The sequence below is a fragment of the Loxodonta africana genome, chromosome 21, assembly GCF_030014295.1.
Source record: "Loxodonta africana isolate mLoxAfr1 chromosome 21, mLoxAfr1.hap2, whole genome shotgun sequence".
NCBI classification, from domain to species: domain Eukaryota; kingdom Metazoa; phylum Chordata; class Mammalia; order Proboscidea; family Elephantidae; genus Loxodonta; species Loxodonta africana.
In genome coordinates, this window is record NC_087362.1 from 13,722,871 (window position 1) to 13,743,350 (window position 20,480).

At 54.4% G+C, this 20,480-nt stretch overlaps 1 protein-coding gene and 1 long non-coding RNA gene across 3 annotated transcripts; one reads left to right on the forward strand and one right to left on the reverse strand.

The window, feature by feature from the left end:
• Window positions 1-321: 321 nt before the first annotated feature.
• LOC135228346 (uncharacterized) lies at window positions 322-9,440 on the reverse strand. Its single transcript, XR_010318790.1, has 3 exons — window positions 8,175-9,440; window positions 7,982-8,093; window positions 322-1,014 (listed from the first exon to the last, which is right to left on the reverse strand). It is a non-coding gene; the product is annotated as an uncharacterized LOC135228346 (long non-coding RNA).
• A 254-nt stretch (window positions 9,441-9,694) lies between these two features.
• On the forward strand, window positions 9,695-14,203 carry HAND2 (heart and neural crest derivatives expressed 2). Of its 2 annotated transcripts, XR_010318791.1 has the most exons (3): window positions 9,695-10,274; window positions 11,604-11,958; window positions 13,918-14,203. XR_010318791.1 is itself a non-coding variant. In XM_003415815.3 (2 exons), exons 1-2 carry the CDS (start codon window positions 9,720-9,722, stop codon window positions 11,700-11,702), a joined length of 654 nt encoding a protein of 217 aa, XP_003415863.1. In that variant the 5' UTR covers window positions 9,695-9,719; the 3' UTR covers window positions 11,703-12,467. The 2 variants fall into 2 exon arrangements, 1 of the variants encoding a protein (XP_003415863.1); XM_003415815.3 differs by lacking the exon at window positions 13,918-14,203 and having other exon boundaries at window positions 11,604-12,467.
• Window positions 14,204-20,480: the final 6,277 nt, after the last annotated feature.

Below are 20,480 nucleotides of genomic sequence, written 5' to 3' on the forward strand. Positions count from 1 at the left end.
GAAAATATAACAAATCATGCTAGCAGTTTAACAGCGAGGGAGAAGGGGAAATCCAGTAACCGCTAACATACACTGGAGAAAAATGTAACTGGGATAGAAGACGGGGAAAGAGAGAGAAAACTGAGGGAGGCACAACGCTGATTTCCATATGTGAATTGCGGGTTTTATTACTGTTGTTGTACACACTCAGCGCCTCGATCGGAAACCTGAAGAGTCCGGCTCCTTTAACACTGCTCTGCGCGCCTTTTTGGTGGGGTTTAGGAAAGGGTCCCCCGCCCACCGCCCCTCGGTCACTCCCCCCACCCCACACCCTCCCTTCTGGCTTCAGTGGCTCCTCGGGTCGCTTCCTCCAGCCTCCCAGGGTGCCGAGGAGAAAGCGGGCGGCTGCGGATTTGCCCCGGTGGCACCGCCGCCACAAGCCAACCCGTAATTGCAAAGCAAACAAGGCTGAAATATTGGATTGGTCTCAATCGTGACAAGATCTACGCTTTTGCCGCCAATTTGTGTGTACAGCTCTATTTAAAGGCACTTGATTGAGGAAATGTTGAAAATAGCGGTGAGGGTTTCCCTAATGAGACCTCAGGAGGAAAGCCGGGGCCTTCGGCCTGCGCTGGGGGCGCGGGGGGCGCGCTTAACCCCTTCCCGCCCGCCTCGGGCGAAAGGGCCTCGGAGAGGAGCGGGGGAAGCTGGCTTCCATCCCGCCCCGGAGGGGTGACCTCCCCCGGCCTGAGTGACGGGGAGCGAGAATGGAGAGGGGCGCGGCGATCTAAAGGAGAACGTCCCCGGCACGGAGGGGCGGCACCGCGTGACTGGGCGCCGGCGGCCTGGATCGGGGTGGCCGCCCCCGCCGCGCCTCCGCCCGCAGGCCCGCGCGCGCCTCGGTGCCCGGCGCCCACCGGCCTGGGGGGCTGAGGTCCCATGCGACGCTGGAGGCGAGGCGGGCGGTGCCCTCCGCCGCGCGGAGGGTGCGTCTGGCCAGGTGGCTCCATCGCCGTCTGGCTGGTCTTCCGGCGGCTGGAAGGGAGAGAGGGAGAGACCGAAGACGGGACAGCAAAGACAGGAACACTTACTGAGCGCAGCCTGCAGGCAGGGCGTCTCTCTGGCGCGCGCCTTCATCTCCCTTCGTCTTCCCTACACAGCCCCGGGGTCGGCGTCTTTATCCCCACTGTTCAGATGGGGAAACCAAGGCTCAGAGACATTGAGGAGCTTGCCCCAGGTCGCACGGCCAGTCCGTGGGCACCGAGAGTCGGCCTGCCCGGCCCTGACTCCGGGCTCGGGGGTCGGAAGGCCGCACCCGGGGAGGTCCGGCCGAGGCTGGGGCTTTCGCCCTCGGATCCAGCGGCCCCTGACTCAGACCCAAGGCCAGCGCCAGCGAGCGGGAGGAAGGCTTCCCCGGTGCTCCCGAGGGCTCGGGGGTGAAGGTCTATTCCCAGCCGAAGACTCCAACTACTACCAGCTCTCATCGCTTTGAAAGTAAAGAAAATAAATCCGATTGCAATAGGGGTAGGCGGAATTCACCCAGTTTCTCTAAGCCATCCCTCTTAGGCAGGCTGTTTAAGTGCCTACTGGGCGCAATGAATTGTTTGCACCCTCAAGGAACCCAGAGTCAGAGGAGGCAAAAGATATGTTTCCAGAGTGGAAGCACGATAGAGGAGTTCAGGAGAGGAAAGAAGGCCTGATGGGGGAGATGAGGGAGGGTGGAAAGCAATATCTGGAGAGGCTTCCTGGAGGAGGTAGCATTTAAGATGGGCCTTGAAGAAACAAAGGCGTGTGGATTATCTGAGGTGGGGTAGATGCTGGAGCGTCAAGGGGTGCCAGGCCCACAACTGGGGACAATGCTGCCTTCTCCCGGCTGCCCCTCTAGCTTTGAGAGCTAGGGGTTGATCACACCATGAGGCAAAATTCTAATCACTTCTAGGATTGGAAATCTAGAGCTTGGGGGCAACACTGACCCCTCCAAAGCCCTGGACTTGGGCCAGAAGGGACTGTCAGGGGTAGGACAGATAAATGGCACTTGGGGCTATCTCACCAGAGCTCCTAACTACCAAAGCCCCATATTCCTATGTTTTCCCCAGTGGAACCTGGTCAGAGATGTACCTTGGCCAATCTGAAGTTTGTCTTTCTGGAGGCACAGGCAAATGCAGACTAGGATAGCGAAGACACCCCTCCCCCCAAGGGGGAAACAGGACTGGTTTCGGTCGTACTTCCCAGAAGGATCTGTGCCTTCTGTCAGCAAAACAAAAAAGCACCAGTCCCACCGATTTAGTGAAGACTCCAAATGTGTTCTGAATGGAATTGGCTTTTTTTTTTTTTTAATGCAACCAATTCCTCCGTTTGAAGTTGGATGCTTTGCAAGCAGAATGCAATTCCATTTTTTGTTCCTCTAGGTTTTGGCCTGTGTTAACTTAAGTGGGTACTCACACAAGCATTAAAAAGAAAACCAGTCTCTTCTGGGGAACTGAAGGAAGGAGCGCTCCCCAATCATGGTGCAGATACATAAAAAACCAAACCAAACCCAGTGCCGTTGAGTGATTCTGACTCAGCGACCCTATAGGACAGAGTAGAACTGCCCCATAGAGTTTCCAAGGAGTGCCTGGCGGATTGGAACTGCTGACCCTTTGGTTGGCAGCCCTAACTCTTAACCACAACGCCACCAGGGTTTCCACAGATACATAAAGGGTAACAACAAATTAGCCCCCTTGTGCTGCGTATTTCCAGCAAGCATCCTGCCTTCTCTGTTTAGATTATAACTTTTCTGCCTGCAATTATTTTTATTTTAATTTTCTGTCACTGTAACAGAAACCAGAGCCTTTTCTTTCAATGTTTTGTACACAACATGTTCGTTTTGATAAGATGTTCTTTCTTATCCTCTTTTAGTTTGCCTTTGCTTGTTTAGAGTTCTGTATCAGGAGTTTCTAATATTTCTCCTCCTTCTTTTTTTTTTTTTTAAAGAACATGTCCCTGTCTTGCTTTATTTGTTTGTGTGAAATTTAGTTTGAAAGGAGATCAGAGAGAGCAGGAGGGGTTTGTAATAAGAGAATGACCGAATGACCCAACGGCTGATTATCTATCATTAACTGGAGACTCGGTGTACCCAAATTACCAGAGAGACCTCAGTGTGCCGGATCCTCACCCGGCCAGAAAGGCCAGCATGGAATGCACACTGCAACAGGCTGGGGACATTGCATCTGGGGACGCACTGCTCACACAACATTTCCTTAAAGGGGTTTCCTTCAAAACTCGACTCTTGTTCAGTGGGCATGTTTATGAGATTCTGACATGTTGTACACAGGTAGAAATTTCTGACTAAAGACTAACTTTAACAGCTCCATAACTAACTTTTCTGTATTGTTTCGTTGGGAGCAAAATTGCAGTTAATTGTCTAAGCTCCAGAGAATATTGAGAAATCAAGCCAAGCTGCTTTTGATCTGCTCACGCTGCTAAACCCACGCCTTGTAAAAATCAAGGCTTTCCATTAATATTGACAATAAAAGTGTTTCTTTTTGTAAACCTGAAACCTAACCATCCTGGCTCAAGTCCCTTGTCTATAAGCAAAGGCCCTAGCAGAAAAGTAGAAAAGGTCTGGAAGAAACTGCCAAGACTAAAGAAATCCATCTATGTGGATTTGCGTACCCGGAAGCTACAGACCACAGCTTCCCGGGAATGGCAGTAACACTGCAGTTAGAAATGAGAACGTGCTGGGGCCTCAGGCCACCAGCAAACCTTTCGGTCACAAGAATGACTTTTCCAAAGCACCACATTTTAAGTTGCCCTTTTCTCTCATGTTCTATCTGGAGACTCAGGCTGCACTGTAGTCTAGCCGAAGTCCATTATTTACCGTTTCCATAGAGTGTGTGTGCAAAATCACAACTACTTCCTCATCTGAACACTGAATGTTTCCTCCCGCCTTGGAAGAAAATATTGCTAATGTACGGGGTTTGCTAGGAAGACGAATGCTGAGGAGTATTTAACATAAATCCTGTGGGACATATTTTCTTATGCCACTTCTGTTCTAAACCATATCTTTCTACAAAGTAGCGTTAGGACCAGTATAATAATGGCATTAATGATACCTCTCACATATATATCATATTGCCTCTTGCGAGGTCCTTTCAAATGCTTCACCTTATGTTCTTTTAGTCTGAGTATTTTCCCATTACACACAGACTTGAATACTTGGCAAAGTGTCTAGTTCTCCATTGTCAACGAAGAGCCCCCAGAAAGGCAATGTACCTAACAGTTAATCTGGGGAAACTCTGGGCATTGGTTAATTGGTAAAAGTGCATATTAAGATCTTTCTTAAACAACTTAAGGATGAATTGGTATCTCATTCTTCTTCCTCAATCTCAGATTCAGTGACATCAAAAACCTTGTAAATCCAAACATTGCCAGAAAGAGAAGGGAAGGGTGAGAGAGAGAGAAGCTAAATGCAGGGGGCTGAATTTACAGGCACGAAGCAAGTTTTGAGTTCCACTGACTTAGATGTTTCCCAATCGGAATTGGACTGAAGGATTCGTAAGTAATCAGCCCCTCCACAGCCATCGTTACAGCTAGACCACCGCCCCCCCCCCCATTTCCCCTGATCTGTTTTGGATGGGGAAGCAGAGAGGAGGAGGCCCACTCACCAAATACCCTGCCCCCATCCTGACTCCAAAAGAATCGATCTGGGAAAACAAAATCTAAGAGCCAAGGGCAGCTTTCCCTGGCCTTCATTTCTGAAACAGATATTGAAAGTCCAGCAGAACTTGGTTCTGCTTTGTGGACACATACGTTGAGCAACACATTTGTGGAGCCACAGTCGCAAGCTATATTCACATACAACTATTTCCCAAGAGGAGAACTCACAAGGGAGGGACTGCAAAACCCCAGTTACAGGGAGATCCCTGCCGCCTTATCCTGGATGTTTTAAAGGTTCCAGGACTACGTAGTTAATATGTGAAATGACTCAATCCCACCCTAGCACAGACAGGAGTGAAGAGCTATCACTGCATCAAAGAAAGAACCATCCTTGGGGTGGGCGCAGCTGGGGTTACATCTTCAACAACCCATTGCTTTTTCTGTCATCTTCTGGGTTTGATGCTCTTTCTGGGGTTCTTATCACTTTCTGAGGTTCACCTTATAGAAGAGCACCATGGATATTTAAGGGAATGTTCACAGCCATGTCTCTAACATTGGTTAGAAAAACAAGGTAAAATCAGATTTGAGAAACTACGAAGGGAATCAAGTCATAATTCCCACAAACATAATATGTGTGTTTATGGCCCTCCAGCCTGGTTCTTTTCAGGTCTAGTTTATTTTGAGTTCTCACGAGCAAAACACAAGATACAAACTGCCCTTGCCTTTGAAATAATAAATACCTCAAAAAGGTCTGTATTTGCCCTAAAAACAGGCTGAAGTTTTTTAAAAAAATATTTAGTTTAAACCAGATTGATTTTACAAGTAATATCTCACAAGACCAAAATGTTTGCAAGGGAGTGCTCAGCCTCTCCCGTGCTCTTTGAATCTTTTCCAGGGGAAGCAGTGGGAGTGAAGGGAAGGAGACAAGAGACATGGATGCAAAATAAATGTTTGAATCCAGCCTAGCTGCTTGGCCCCGAGGCAGATGTAAATGCGCAGCCCAGTGGGTACACCAGCAGCTACAAGCAAGGGTGTGGGCACAGAAACACAAACACTACTCCAAGCCCGGGCTGCCCCACCGGGAAGCCGTACCCAGATGGGTGAGGGCTCCTCGGAGGAGGGGGTTGGGAAGCATACCCTTGATAGGATTCCTCCTGTTAGCACCGGGGCAGCCCTCACTGGCATTCTCAAAGCTCCTAGGCTCTTGAGGTCTTCAAGCATGCATCCTCTAGTGCAGCCCAGGGTGCGGTCCCCTAGCTGACACCTAGGCCGGGGGCTGCACCCTCCTCCCCTCTTTCTATCACTGTCCCCCTCATCTTCAGCACCAACATCACCTTCATCACCACCACCCCCCAAGAAATGCAAACCACCTAAATTGGGGGCAAACCCAAGATGGCATCTTTGCCTCCCTGCTTTCCAGAGCAGCAGGGTAACTCGGCAGCTCCAGGTGACCTGGAGCTGAATGTACCAAAGAGGACACAAAGAATAAAAAGTGAGTATTCAGGGTGGGACACATCTGGGTAAAGCAATCCTGGCCTCTCTGGGGTCAGTCACTCCAGTTGAGGACACCACTAGCATTCCCCGGCTTGTCACTTCTCTCCAGGCCACCTACAGGTCTACCTCTCTATGGCTGTAGCCTCTGGGTTTGAGTTTCTGAGATACATGAAGCCCTAGACCCTTGGACCGCAGTAATTAACTGATAACGACACTGTCAATGAGGACTGATGTTCACATTAGCATCTTTTATGACTTTTTTTTTGTCCCATGTTATTCATTTCTTTTATCATTTTTGATGCTATCTGGAACCATGAAAGTGATTCGCCCATTTTTTGTTTCAGTTCAAAGAGCATAAGAAAGGCTGATCATGGCAAGTTCTGAAGGCTTCCCTACTGAGGTCATTCGCTCCTTGTGGACAGAACATCCCAACCCCCAATCCAGCCCTCCATCTAATCTTTTCTTCCTTCCTTCGATTCCCAAAACTTTGTTTGGGTTTGAAATCAGTCAACCAACTACTTCCCCTGAATCTTTATGTTCCTGGTGTTGGACACAACCAACTTCTCATTTTGTCTACTTGCTTCCAAGGCCTGGAAGTGTTTTTATAAACAGACTTTTTTTTTTTTAATGTATCAAATGTCAGAACTCTGCCTATTTACACATCCAGCATTTCCCTCTTTGGTGAAACTGTAAACAGAACGCGTTCAACCACACTACCTGTACTCTTTCCTTGAATAACCAAGCCTCGGAAGGGCTTTCCTTGTGCTCAAAACTGAAGACCCACCTATGTCCAGGGCTGGAAGCTGTAGGTCGCAATTTTGTTCTGAGCCCAAATGCAAGACTAAAGGGGCTGATTTCTGCTACTCATCACCCCTGTCTCTGCGTTAAGACACTCTGCTGGGGACATCCAGGAAAACTGACCCCGTATCCAGGGGAGAGAATGGGCCCAGCACCTACTCCCTGCGTGGGTTTTTACCGTCTCTGAGTGCCTTTCCCTTTCGTATGCCCCAGCCCCTGAAACCTATAAAATATTGCTCAAAGCTGCTGCCCGAAATTCGGGGCAGCGAGTAGGGTGGTGGCGGGTGGGACCTGGCCCGAATCCTGGCAGCTCAGGAGTTAGGTGCCACCACCCTCCCTGCGCTCTGACCATGCCTTCTAACGCGGAACCAGCAAGTCCTCGGCAAGCGCCCGGCAGGCAGCGAAAAGACTGTCCTCCCAAGCCCTCAGGTGTCAGGAGCCTGGGGCTTTACTTATGGCCTGGGACCCGGTTCTGTCTGCCCCCAAAGAGCGATGCCCAAGGAGTCTTTGGTTTTTCCCTGAGCAACCCCGCTCAGGCCCAGCGGCGAGTCCAGGCCACCCCGGCTTGCCTGGCTCCTGCACGCTCGGCCCTCAGCTCCCTCTAATTTTCCGCCCGCGGGCTCCTGTTGGCGCCCTTTTCCACACGCCACTCCATCGGGCTGAATCCCCATAGACTCAGTGGCCTGCCTCGCGGCCTGGGGCCAAGCCTTTGGGATGGTTTCGCTCTGACCGATGCTCCCCACTCCAGTGAGTCTTCCAAAGATGCTCAGGCCATGCGGGCGCCCGGCCCCGCCCGGCTGCCCCCAGACCAGTGACTTACAAGTGGAGATCCACTTTCTGTTGTAATGCGTTCAAGATCACCAAGGCTTGCAGTCTAAACATCCACGAGCCGTCCTCCCCGCCTGCCTCTTAAACCAGCGTTTAATGGTTCCCCTCCGATAACTAAACCTGCTTTCCACAGATGCCCGCTTTTATGGGGGAAGGCAGGAATGCAGAGATGTATTTATATGTTTGTTCATAAAAACTGGAAAATAAGCTCTGAGCAAGCTGTAAAAAATATTCAGTTACTTACCAAACAGGCTAGTTAAACCATGGGAACACCGATATCGGCCACATCACTGATTCTGGCAACCAAAGTACCGGCGCTTTGAAATCGCCCAAAGTCTCCGCTGGGGCGGAGGTCCCTGAAGAATATGAAAACAGCATTTACAATCGGCCTGCCCCGTCGCCCAGGGGTCTCAACCAAGATCTTGAAAAGTACCCACCAGCACAGCAGCCACCCCAGGCCGTCCCGGCCTGGGTCAGTAAATAGCCGTGGAGAGCTGCGTCTCCAGCTTGTGCCCAGGTCAAAGCAGCAGCCTTCGCCGCCTGCCCCGGGCGGGCCTTGGCGAGGAGACAGCCCGCTGCCCAGGCGCCCCTTTGTGGGGGCCCCGCCGCCTACCGACTCTGTTCGCGGGCCTCACACGAGACTGCTTGCTCATTCTCTTGCCTTGGTTACCTGGAAAACACTTCGAAAAGCAATTAATTTTTTTTAACCAGAAAAGAAAGAGGAGTGATACTGTACCTGGCAGGAGATACCTCAATATTTGAGACTGGGGGGAAATTTTTAATAGTGAAGCATCTGTTAAACACTTGCATTAACCTCTAACTGATAAAAAAGTTTTTTTAACCCTACCCCCCCCCCCCGCCCCGGTTTAATTATCTTCTGGTTATGAAGGGGCAGCCAATCCCGAAAGAGGACCTGGGCAATTAGCAACTTGAACATCAAAAAAGTTTTATTGCGGAGAGCGCGAGGCGCCGCCCCCGCCGCCCCCGGATTGGCGTGCGGAGCCTCTGACGACATATATTAACCCGAGCTGCCCTAAAGATGTAGCTGTACATGGAGATCTTGCTGGGAAAAATCGCTTGCTCCCCTCACGGAGTCCAGCCCCGGAACGCCGCCGCCGCCGCCACCCGGGAGCCCCCTCAGCCGCCGCTGCGCAGACCCTTCCGAGAGCGCGACCCGCCGACTTCGCGTCCCAAGGCGCCTACAGGGCCCTAGATCCTTCCCCCGAAAGGAGAGGAGCTGGGAAAATGGATGCACTGAAGTCTCTCTGAAAACCTTCGGAGAGAGCCCAAGAGGAGCAGGACGCGTTACTTGCCGCTAAAATCACGTTCAAGGACCAAAACAATAACCACCACCAAAAAATCATTAAAACAATAAGCGCCCAAGAACCCAGACCGGTCTGGTGGGGGGAGGGAAAGGGGCGGGAAGGGGAGGGTCGCATGGAGGTAGCTTCGCAGTGAGCAGTCGACCCCACCGCCTCCCGCCAGGCCGGGCTAGCTCCTTCAGCCGCGGCTCGGATCTCCCCGGGACTCCGGCTGAGCTTTGGCTCCGGGAGCGAGCGCGGGCGGCCGTGGAGCCCGGCGACTCAGCAGACCAGCCTCGCAGGAGCCGGGCCACCTTTGCATGAGCACCAGAGGATTCTGCGTCCCCGCAGCAGCCTGGGAAGCAGGAGCCGGCACGGGGGCCGCGGAGCAAGGCGGGCGCCGGAGGCGGCGGCGGCGGCCAGGGGCGCACGGTGCCGGGACCAGCTCTCCGCCCCCCATGGGGAGCCGGCGGCCGCGGCGCTGCTGAGGCGGGCCCGGCGGGCCAGGCGGGGGGCCCGGGCTGCAGCAGCCCCCTCTGCGGCTGCCGGGCCGGCCCGGGCGCCCGGGGGCCGGGGGGTGGGGGGTGGGGCAGGCCCCCGAGCGCCGAAGCCGGGGCCCGGGCGGAGGGCGCGGCGGGGCTGCGCGCACGCTGGGGCGCGTGGAGGGGCACGCCGGGCGAGATGAGTCTGGTGGGGGGCTTCCCCCACCACCCGGTGGTGCACCATGAGGGTTACCCGTTCGCTGCCGCCGCCGCCGCCGCTGCCGCCGCCGCCGCCAGCCGCTGCAGCCACGAGGAGAACCCTTACTTCCACGGCTGGCTTATCGGCCACCCGGAGATGTCGCCCCCTGATTACAGCATGGCCTTGTCCTACAGCCCGGAGTATGCCAGCGGCGCCGCCGGCCTGGACCACTCCCATTATGGGGGGGTGCAGCCGGGCGCCGGGCCCCCGGGCTTGGGGGGGCCGCGCCCGGTGAAGCGCCGGGGCACCGCCAACCGCAAGGAGCGGCGCAGGACTCAGAGCATCAACAGTGCCTTCGCCGAACTGCGCGAGTGCATCCCCAACGTGCCCGCCGACACCAAACTCTCCAAGATCAAGACGCTGCGCCTGGCCACCAGTTACATCGCCTACCTCATGGACCTACTGGCCAAGGACGACCAGAACGGCGAGGCGGAGGCCTTCAAGGCGGAGATCAAGAAGACAGACGTGAAGGAGGAGAAGAGGAAGAAGGAGCTGGTCAGTACCAGGGGGCGGCGGGGGGCCGCGGAGGGGGGTGTTCGGGGAACTGGTGCCCCCGGCCTCTTTCCAATTGGGCTGAGCAATTGCATCCCGCGTTCTTTGGCCGTGTCCGGAGCCAAGGGTGTCTGCGTCAGGTTGTGGTAGAGATGGTTTCCTGCCTAAGTAGAAGCGATGGGGGCGGGTGGCAGCAAGGAGGAGACGGAGGACGAGGACGATGAGGGGAGTGCTTTGGGTCGGTGATCTTCCCTCCGAATTAGCGCCGTTTCCCCTAGCCGTTTAGGGCGGGCCTCCATCTCTCCTTCGCACTGGCCCGGGCCCTTCACTCAATGCTGATTAGAACCTTCGTTTGGCCTCCAATCTGATCTTGCTTTCGGATATTTCTGAAATAAATCGCCCAGAGACACTCGATTCCACGTTGTTCACTATTGGTCGCATTTCCCCCTTTTGACAACAAGGCTGCCCCTGATTCTGAGCCCTGAGAGAGCTTTGTGGTGGTTCTCCTAACTGGGCCCGGAAGAGGTAAAGGTAAACACAAAACTAAGTCCTTTTAACTTCCAAATCCTGCTCCAGTTTTTTCTTTGTTCATGAGGTTGACTGCAGTTTCCCAGATGAATATACTCCCTGAGTATTTCTAATGAACCTGTATATTTTCAGATGAAAATAAATAAATATTATGCTGATCATTGTTACTGTTGGTAACGGTAATACGAAATTATTCTCAGCCGTTTAAAGTTTTCTCAGATTTCTACCAAGTGCCCAGAGGGTCGTTGGTGTTCAGGACAAGGCTATTGCCCCCGAAGGGCCTGGAAAATAATTTTTATTTGTCGAGTTTTTCTTCTTTGGTTCCTACATAATGGAGTGACCTGCCAAATAACCTGGGATTTTAGAGGCCTTGGAAGGGAGGCACGGCTGAGCCGGAGACTAAGAGCCGCTGGCAGAGAGGCCCATTCCCGGGTGCAGGGATTGCTCCTATCTGGGATGGCGATGGAAAGCCGAGAAAGCTTGTTTTAGCGCCGGCCCAGCTAACGCCCCTAAAGTGAAAGAAGAGGCCCCCAGCTCCTCCATCGACAACTTGAAAGCGGCCTTTTGTTTATAGCATTGCCGGTCTGCTAGTTGAGAGCTGCAGGCGTGGGGAGCCCTAGGCAGTAGCTAGGGCAGGGCAAAACTTCACAGCGAAGCTGGGACTTGGAGCCCGCGGCCCATATATTCCTTCCTGGCTCTCTCACGGTCTCCTCAGGCTCGGGAAGCGCTGGGGTGGCGGCCCATGAGGTCTCCTCTCTGAATTTCTCTTTCCACTTCTCTCCCTCTCGCCTCCTCCCTGCCCAGAACGAAATCTTGAAAAGCACAGTGAGCAGCAACGACAAGAAAAGCAAAGGCCGGACGGGTTGGCCGCAGCACGTCTGGGCCCTGGAGCTCAAGCAGTGACGAGCAGGAGGAGGAAAGGGCCAGACAGCCGGGGCCGAGGCGCCGCCTGCAGACCCGGGACTCCTGGCCACCCCTCCGCTCCGCTCTGAGGACTTCTGGCTTTGGGATTCATCCGGTTTATTTATGTGCAATTTCCCTCCCCTCTCTTTGCCCCCTTTGAGGCATCCGCTCCCAACCCCCCCTCCGAAAGAAAAAAAAAGTGGATATTTGAAGAAAAGCATTCCATATTTTAATATGAAGAGGACACTCCCGCGTGGTAAGGGATCCCGCGTCGTCTTGTAGATTCTCTGTGTGAATGTTCCCTCCCGGCTGTATAGACACCAGCGTTGCCCCTCCCCGCCTGCCCAACCCCTTCCAGCTAAAGACAGCGGACATTAGTGCCTATGTGAAGTATATCTTTGGGGCCTTTTGGATATAAATATTCCTAGGGATTATAAAATTTTATTTCAAAGCAGAAAATGGGGCCGCTAACATTCGTTGGGGTCAGTATCTAGTGCTGTCGTTTCCTATGTGGTCCTTCCCTACTCAAAGATGTTCCCAACAGCTATTTGTGTTGTGCACTTCAGCCCTCGAAAAATAAGTGGAACTTAATTAATATTGAAGGTGTAAACGTTGTAAGTATTCAATAAACCACTGTGTGTTTTTTTTTTTTACAAAACCCCCAATCTTTTCATAGTGGATACCTCAAAAGAGTTTTGAAAACAAAGCTGTTCTATTTGTTTTCATAATATTTAAAATATTCAGAAGTAAACTAAATTATCATGATTGCCTCTACTTTTATTTGAGAGAGTCAGTGGTTCCAACCAGCCTTCAACGTGATGCCGGTTCCAGCAGGGCGAGGAGGTCCACTTAAGGAGAAGTGTCCTCAGTGAAAGGGCCTGCATCCTGTCCATGTGGTATCTCCATCCCTCTCCCTCCCCCAGACCTCCAACCTAGGGGTATGTGGAGTGCTCTCCAGGAGGAGGGTCTAGGCTGGAGAGCTGGCCGGGGCAGTTGGCTCAGAGGCTGGAAGGGTGTCCTTGTTTTCCAGCAATTGAGCAGATGCCATCCTGTGGTGGGTTCGGTTTTTGTTTGAGGACTGCGAATTCGGTGGAGGAGGTGTCAGGAGGCTCCCAGGCATTATTGCAACCACAGAAACTAGTCTGGAGTGTTTAATTCAAAATATAAGGCTTTCATCCAAGAAAAATCCAAAGAAGAGGCTTCTCCGGTAGCCTGTGGGGAATCCTCACCTGAGCAAGCTCAGGGGCTTGGGCATGGTTGGGGAGGGGTTTCCAGAAAAGTCCATAATTAGGTAACACGGAATTTTAAGTCTACTAAGCAATCGCGCACAGGACCAGGGATTTTAGGGGTGGGGTTGCAGGGGAGCTGTGTTTACAAGGAGCTTCAGGGAACTCAATATTAACCGTTACGGTGTCTGAGGCCTCCCGGGCTAGAGCCCGGTGGAGCCAAGCGCCGGAGCAGTCCTCCTGCTCCTTCCCTCCCTTCCTCCCCCGGCTGCCACCCGGTCGGGAACTTTGGTCTCCCCCAGTTGCAACACACCCCCAGCGGAAGTCCCTGAGGCCTTCTGGGCCCGCCGCCTTGGCTAGAGCCTAAATCTGTGCTCTAGGAACGCGAGAAATGGAAGCATCGTAAAGGACCCTGCCGAGGGTGCAGGGAGCGGAAAGGGATTCCGGGATGGGGGGAAGAAAGGTGAAACGTATTAAAAAGTGGTTTGTTTCAGGAAACGTGCACGTGTATAAATCTGGTGTTGCGGAGGCTTGCCAGAGGGGTTCCACCTTGGATCCCATCTTCCGGCTGCCGTTCGCACCTCGGATGCGGGCACAGACCCTCCACCCCGATATTTGTGGGGTTACCGCGCCTTGCCAGTGCCCACTCTGAGCCCGTCGCCTGCAGCAGGCAGGCCAGGCCCAGTGCGGGCGAATTCGCCAGTGTCCCGGGAGAGACAAGCCAGTGGCTCTGCGGGCTCCTTCTGCGGGCGACTGACAACGCCAGGGCGCGGGGTTAGAACAACTCGGCCAAAGCGATCTGAACTTTCTCCCCTCGGGTCAGCCGGCGCTGGGCCGGCCCGGTGGGCGCGGGGCTGTGTTTACTGACACTTGCCTTTGTTTATAGCACGGGGTGGGGGGGGATGAGGAGGAGGCGCGCCCTGATTTTCTGTTGCTCTCGGGATCCCTGTCCGTTTGACCGAGTGACTCCCTCCCTCTCCTGCCTCCAGCCGCCTTCTGCGTCTTCGCTTTTCATCCGCTCTCAGGAGAAAGAATACTAGCCGCTGGAAGTGGAAGACAGGAGTCTACCGACGTGGTGGAGCGAATGGTGGTGGTGGCAGTGACGGTTTTTAAAGAGGAACCGGAGAGAAGTTCTGTGCGCGTGCACGTGTGCCTGTGCTTTCCTGGGGTAGCTGGTCCTTTTCGCCATCTGGGCCTTAATACACTACTGGTTTAACACACTGTTTCCGGCTTATTAAACGCCAGCCGAGGAGAACCAGGAAGACCGCGGCGTTTCCAGGCGGCTGACTAGTACTCATGTTTTTCAAACCGCGCTCCGATAATTTGGCCTCTTTGTCTGGCCCCGGCCCGGGCACTGCCCCCTTCTCTCCCGCCTGCGGCGCCGGTTCCCCAGGAGCACCCGGCTCGGATACCCAACCGCCCCAACACTCCAACCGGCCGGACACCCCAACCAGCCCGACACCCAGTAGGCCCAACACCCTGGAAGGCGGATACCCCAGCCAGCCCATTACTCCAGGCGGCCAGACCTCCTAACCGGCGGCACACCTCAAGTGGCCTGACACTTCAACCGGCAGTACACCCCAGATTACCCTTCACCCCAGCCACCCTGACACCCCAGCTGTCCCAACGCTCCCAGCGTCTTCAAGCCCTGGGGAGGTGAGATGCGTGCAGGGCCGGCGTTTCTTCTGAGCGTCTATGTTTTTCCCTTCTACAAACCTCTTGCTCTTTTAACAACCTCTCTTCTTCCTTTCAAAAAAAAAAAGTTTCCAAGCTCCTGCCTTGCGGGACCCGCTAAAAGGCCTCTGTTTTAATTGCTTGGGTAATGTGGTTGCTGCCATTTTGTTAAGAGCAATCACTCCTGCAGCGAAATCACAAGCGCTCTAGACAGGCCGGAGCCGACAAAAATGTAGGATTTGACGTTAAAAGCTAAATGGGAAGCCGGGGCGGCGGAAGGTAAATTGATGGTAGACGGGGCTGTCAGGGCCCTGGCCCCAGACCGCCGAGTGGGCTGAGTGCCTGATAACCCCGGAGCACGAGCGGGGCGGGGGCGCGCTCGTTGTGCGTCTGGGTGTGTGTACTTTTCTGCAGACCCATCCTCAGCTGCGCTTGGAAAGGAGTCGGGAAAACTCTGCCCAGCCGGCCTCAGTACACTTCCTGCTCCCGTCGCAGTTTCCCAAGACTTTCGCCCCCACCTGGGCCACTGACAGCAGCGTTAAGGATTTTTTTTTTTTCAGGCCTAGCTGGCAAGAAGATGGCATCACCATCGCTTGGGTTTCCACTGCCTTCTAAATCGCGGCTCGGTGGTGGGAAGTGCGGTCTCCGGGTGGGTTAGCCAGAAGGCCAGGCCGGGGGCACCTAGGCTGGGCCTTCCGGCCGAGGCTGCCCTCCCCAGGAGTGGGAGAACCAGGCGGCTTGGTTATCTCCAAAGAAAGGTGGATGCAGTTGTGGCCAAGAGGAGGGCAGACTGCGGGCCCCTTGGAAAGTGTGTTTGCGTGAGTCGGAAGTGCCGGCCGGGCTAGACTATCCCCCACCTGCGCCTCCGCGGACGGCTCCGAGAGCAGGCCAGGGTCTCCGAGCTGGTCACGACCAAGACTAGGCGAGTTAGGTGCACGCGGAATTCGTAGGAAGGGGTGCTGAGGGTCAGAAGGCGAATGAGCTCCAATGCAAAGCCGCGGGAAGCAGGAGGGGCCTGGGAGCGCCTTCCACACTTCAGCTTTCCAGGTGGAGCCCAGGCCAATGGCCAGGGCCTGTGCTGTGTGACGGAGGACAGTAAACCCGGCAAAGGACGCCACGAAGATCGGGCTGCGTGTGCACCGTGGGTCTACAACGCGCGGGAAACTGCTCAGTTAAGGAGCTTTAATGAAACGTTATATCTGTGTCTGACGCTGGGTTTTCTCTTCCACAATCGGGGAGTCCCACTCATACGCCTGGATTTAGAAAATGGACTGGCTGGTGAGTGCCAAGTGGAGACGATCTGGAAAGAGGTCTACGGCGTGGGCCCCGAAGAGGGCTGAATCCGGACCCTGGGCACTGGTTGTCTTTCCTGGATCTGTGGACCGGAGGGTACCGATTGCCTCCAGCTGGCCAGCTCCTACCGCCCACACCCCGGCACGAAAAGGAGCCGCAGAAGAATCTCCTAAACGCACAGGACCCCCCTGTCAGAGCCGGCAGATCCCTCAGAGAGAAAGATCCTGGAGCCGCCCCCAGGCCAGGCCCAGGACCCCTACCCTAGGCCCCAGCAGCACCTTCTCTGAGGAAGCTCAGCTGTGCTAGGAACTGCTGCTGTGGGGATTGTGTCTTGGGAAGGGAGTGCTGGAGAGGAGATAGAAGAAGCATTTTTTAACTGTTTGGAACAGGTCTCCCCTTTCCCTCCCTCCTGAGACAACTCAGGGAGAGGAAACGAATCCCACATTTCCGGGGGCCGGGCAGCTCGGAGCGCGCTGCCTTACCACCCAGAGGCTGCGCAACGCGCCGCTTCCCTCACACCAACTGTCTTTGCCCGGTTCTTACTGGCCTGTAACAGCAGCTCAGAGCTCTCGGGCTGCCGGGCTAACAGAGGTTAAAGCGCTCTCGGCATCTGACTTACTTGTGCACAGAAGTGTATAGAATTCTCTCCCTGTTCTCCCCCGCTCCGCCCTGCCGAAGCCAGCTCCCTTGGAGGAACGCGTCCCCCGCCTCTCCCCCAAGCGCAACCCCACCCCCTCGGTACACACATTCCCTTCAAATTCTGCCGGCATTTGGGCCGCTTTGATGGTCAGATGGTAGAGCCCTGATTACAAATTTATTCCCGGGCGCTCCGTCCGTCTTTATCTCCGCTATTAGGGACATCTGGGAGTGATTAGCGCCGCGCCCGCTCCCGGCAGCGCTCGCCTATCTCGCCGTGGCGGGGCCCGGAGCCTCGCTGACGTCAGGGCAGACGGCTCGGAGCCATCCCAGCCGAGCTGGGTGTAATCGGCAGCCGCGCGGCCAAGTCCTCCCCGGGCCAGGCCGGCAGCTGGAACGCGCCGCCCGCCTGCGCACAGGGATTTTCTAAATATGTATTTTTAGCGGCGGAGACGTTTTTGTTCTCCTTGTTTGGGGTGAGGCGAGGTCGGTTAACCTCTCTACTGCCCCCTTCCCACTTTGAATTTTGTAACTCGTTGCGTCTGGTGCATTCGGCCAGGAAAAGCATCCCACGTCTGGTCCTGCCAGGCTCCTTTCCATCCCTGCCCGGGAGCGCTGCTCTCCTACACCAACAGCTGCGGCCCGGGCCGCGTTGCCCGTGCTGGCCTGGGAGGAAGGAGAAGGGGGTTGGGGATCTCAGCCTGGATGCTCTTAGGGCCACCCGCTTGCCTCCGTCCGTCGCTGGCACCCGTTCAGCCCCTACAGGCCTCAGCCAAAATGGTAGGAATTTCTGCTTAGCGGGGAAGCTTGGCAGAGGTGATTACAAAAGGCGACGCTTTCCCGGGCGGCCTGATCCAGGGGCCGCCTTTGCACCTGCTGTTAAAGCCTAACGGGTCTAGAGATCAAAGGTGCTAGACCCACTCCCTCGTGAGAGTTGCCCTTGACGCAAACACTGACCGCTGGAGAAGGCAACGATGGCTGGAGACAGCTTGGTTCTCTGCTATGTCCCAGTGCCCAGGGCAGAGGATGGATGTCGTTGTCTGATTCCTACCATTCCTACCAACAGGGAACAGACTCCCCAGACCTCCGACCAGGCGCCCTGAGGCGCAGGCCGGAGTTTTCGCGCTGGGTTAAAACCAAACCTGAACCCGTTACGTCCGAGCTCCCTACACCTGGCTAGTAATCGGAAGTCCCTGGGGGAACGTTATAAAATTACACATTTAGTCCCCATTTCACCCACCCTCTCCAGAAATTTGACTCAGCAACTCAGAGGCAGGATCTGGATTCTACAATTCGGGAACCACTGCCTGAGGCCACACCCACTGGTTCGCAGCGAGTCCCCCACTCCGGCACTCGCTCTGCGGCCTATGTGAAACACTGGACCGCTTGGGTGGGGTTGGCTTTATTAAGCCTGGGCAAGGGTGGGGCGAAGCCTGCATCGTTTAAAGCCTCCACAGGAAGAGAACTGGCTACATGACGGTGTCTGCTCTACACGTGGGGCAACGAAGGGATTCCACGCAAACCTGGAAGGGGCTGTTTCTTTCCGTACAGGCTGCAAAGGGCAGGCTGTGTTCAATCAGAGGCTACGGTGGATTCAGCAGAAAGGGGAAAAGAAGCAGCCCGCGATTTGAGCGGAATGACAAGCAAATCTATTTCGGGGGCTAAGGGCATCAAAAAATAAAGAGAAAATCCAGTCGGGAAAACTTCCCAAACGTTATCCCCTTCTCAGTTCTTTGTCTCAACTCAATACACCACAACTCCAAAGTGTCTTTGTGTAATCTATAACGGAAAATGTCCATTTCCTGGGCTAAGTCAAGAAAAATGTCACTTTGAGAGCTTGGCTCCTCTCTCCACCCACCCCTACTCCAGCCAAGGGGAGGAAACATTGAGTCCTGCTGTTAGGGTGTAGGGGTGGGGAAAGAAGCTTTGAGACGATCGTATCCGTAATGATTTGGAGGACCCCAGGCCTAACCGTGCTGGGGAGGGGGAGGAGGGTAGGGGCAGACCAGGGCTGCTCGAAGAACAGTTTCCCACAGAGCTGGTAAGTGGATTCCGCACAATCTGCCTTTAGGGTGGAGTCTACTCAGGCAAATAACCAGTTGTGAGAATCATTCAGACCACTTGAAGGAAAAAAAAAAAAAACTGCTTTGGCCTGTAATACTTTCAGTCTCAAAACATAAATGAAGGTTTAGCTTGAATTAGATGGAATGATTCAATAGGAACTATAGATCCAGACAGTCCTAGTTTATATTTCTAGCAAAAGGCAGCTAAACCATTTTATGTAAAGGATCAGAGAGTACTCACCAGCCTCCTCCCCCCCCCCCACCACCACACACAACTAATACCCTAGGCGTTTCCTCAAATAGTATTTTTAATGCCTGGCCAATCAGGAGTAACCAAGACAACCGATGTTTTAAAGCATGGCTCTTTGTCATAGCGCTAAATCATCCTTCCATCTGGTGATGAACAAAAACCAAAGAGTCAGGGAGATCTGTAGATTCTCCTGAAACGGGGGGTCGTCCGCGGCTCCCCCACCTGAAACATTTAGCACACACGACGCACTTGGCCAGGGACAGATAAAGTTTCCAATCTCCTCTAAGTGCATTGCTATAGAGAAAAGAAGAGAAAAAGATTTTATTCTAAATTAAGATGGCTGTAACCCCTCCCTGTAAAAAGGATGGAAACCTATGGTCCCTGATGCCAGTGCACGGTTGCCTTCAATTTAAAACTGGTTGTTGTTGTTGCTGCCTTGGGCTAACATTTCTGTCTTTATGGTAATACAGAAACGCAGGCATAGAAAAAAACGTTGCTTTGGGGTTTAACGAAGAAAACCCGAAAACTCAACCTAAGTGTCACTGGAACTGGCGAAGAAGAAAAACTGGTGGATTTTTAATGGGAGAAAGTGGTCTGCAGGCTGCCTGACCATCGCCTGCGCTCGCCGAATCTGGTTTTCATATTCTCGCTCAGTAATCACCCAAAGCCATAACTGTCTCTGAAATTATTCATTAAAGTCATTTTCAGGGATTCTCACAGGATGCCGTTTTTACGTTTATGGTCTTCTCAGAGCTATGACATCAGCCTCTGTCTTTTTTCCCCCTGTAATTAACGTGCTGGGCAGAGGGTAGAGGCCGTGGCTGTGTGCGTGGGGAGGGGGCGGGGACCCGGGTGCGATCCGCGGGCTGTGCTGCTCCCGGCGCGGCCAGCTGAGCTCGGGCGCGCAGACACCCTTTGATTAAGGAGGGTATTTCGGGGAGTGCAGGCTGTGCAGAAGATCACGGCTGTGCCCCGCGGTGCTGTCAGCAGTGACAGATCCCAGATGGGGCCGCTACTGTATGGCAGATTGAGTTTCTCAGCAGAAAACTCGCCCTCCCTTCTAAACGTCTTCAAAAACCTTCTCCAGATACTCCAGGTCGCTTCGCGTGAAGCTGAAAAACTCCAACCCCAAAGTTATTTTTGCGTGCGTGTGTGTGTGTATGTGCGCGCGCGCGCACGCGCACGCGCGCGTGTGAGGGTTTTTCCCTCCTTTTTCTCTGCAATTCCTCTTCCTCTGAGCATCTTGGCCCTTGAGGGCAGACTTGGTGGGCCTGGGGGTTGCGGTCCGCCCGGCCCACAGCCCCGCGCCGAAGACGCAGTGCCGAGGGGCCCCAGAAGAAAATCCGGTGGGTAGGGGCGCGGCGTCCGGGGCACGGAGGCAACCGTGGAGCACCCAGGCAGCGCGGGTTGACCGCTTGGCGGGAATCACAGGGCTGCACCCAGCAGGAGAAGGGGGTGGGGGACGCGTGGAGGCGGAGCAGAGTCCCGGGGCCTGCCTCCGGCTTCCCTCCTTTCCCCTCCCGGGCTGAGTGCCTCCTGCCCGCCCGGGCACCCTCCAGGGGCAGCGCGGAGACTGAGAATGGGGGAGGTGGGTGTTTCTTGGGGTTGGGACGCGGCGAGTAGGCGAGTCCCGGGA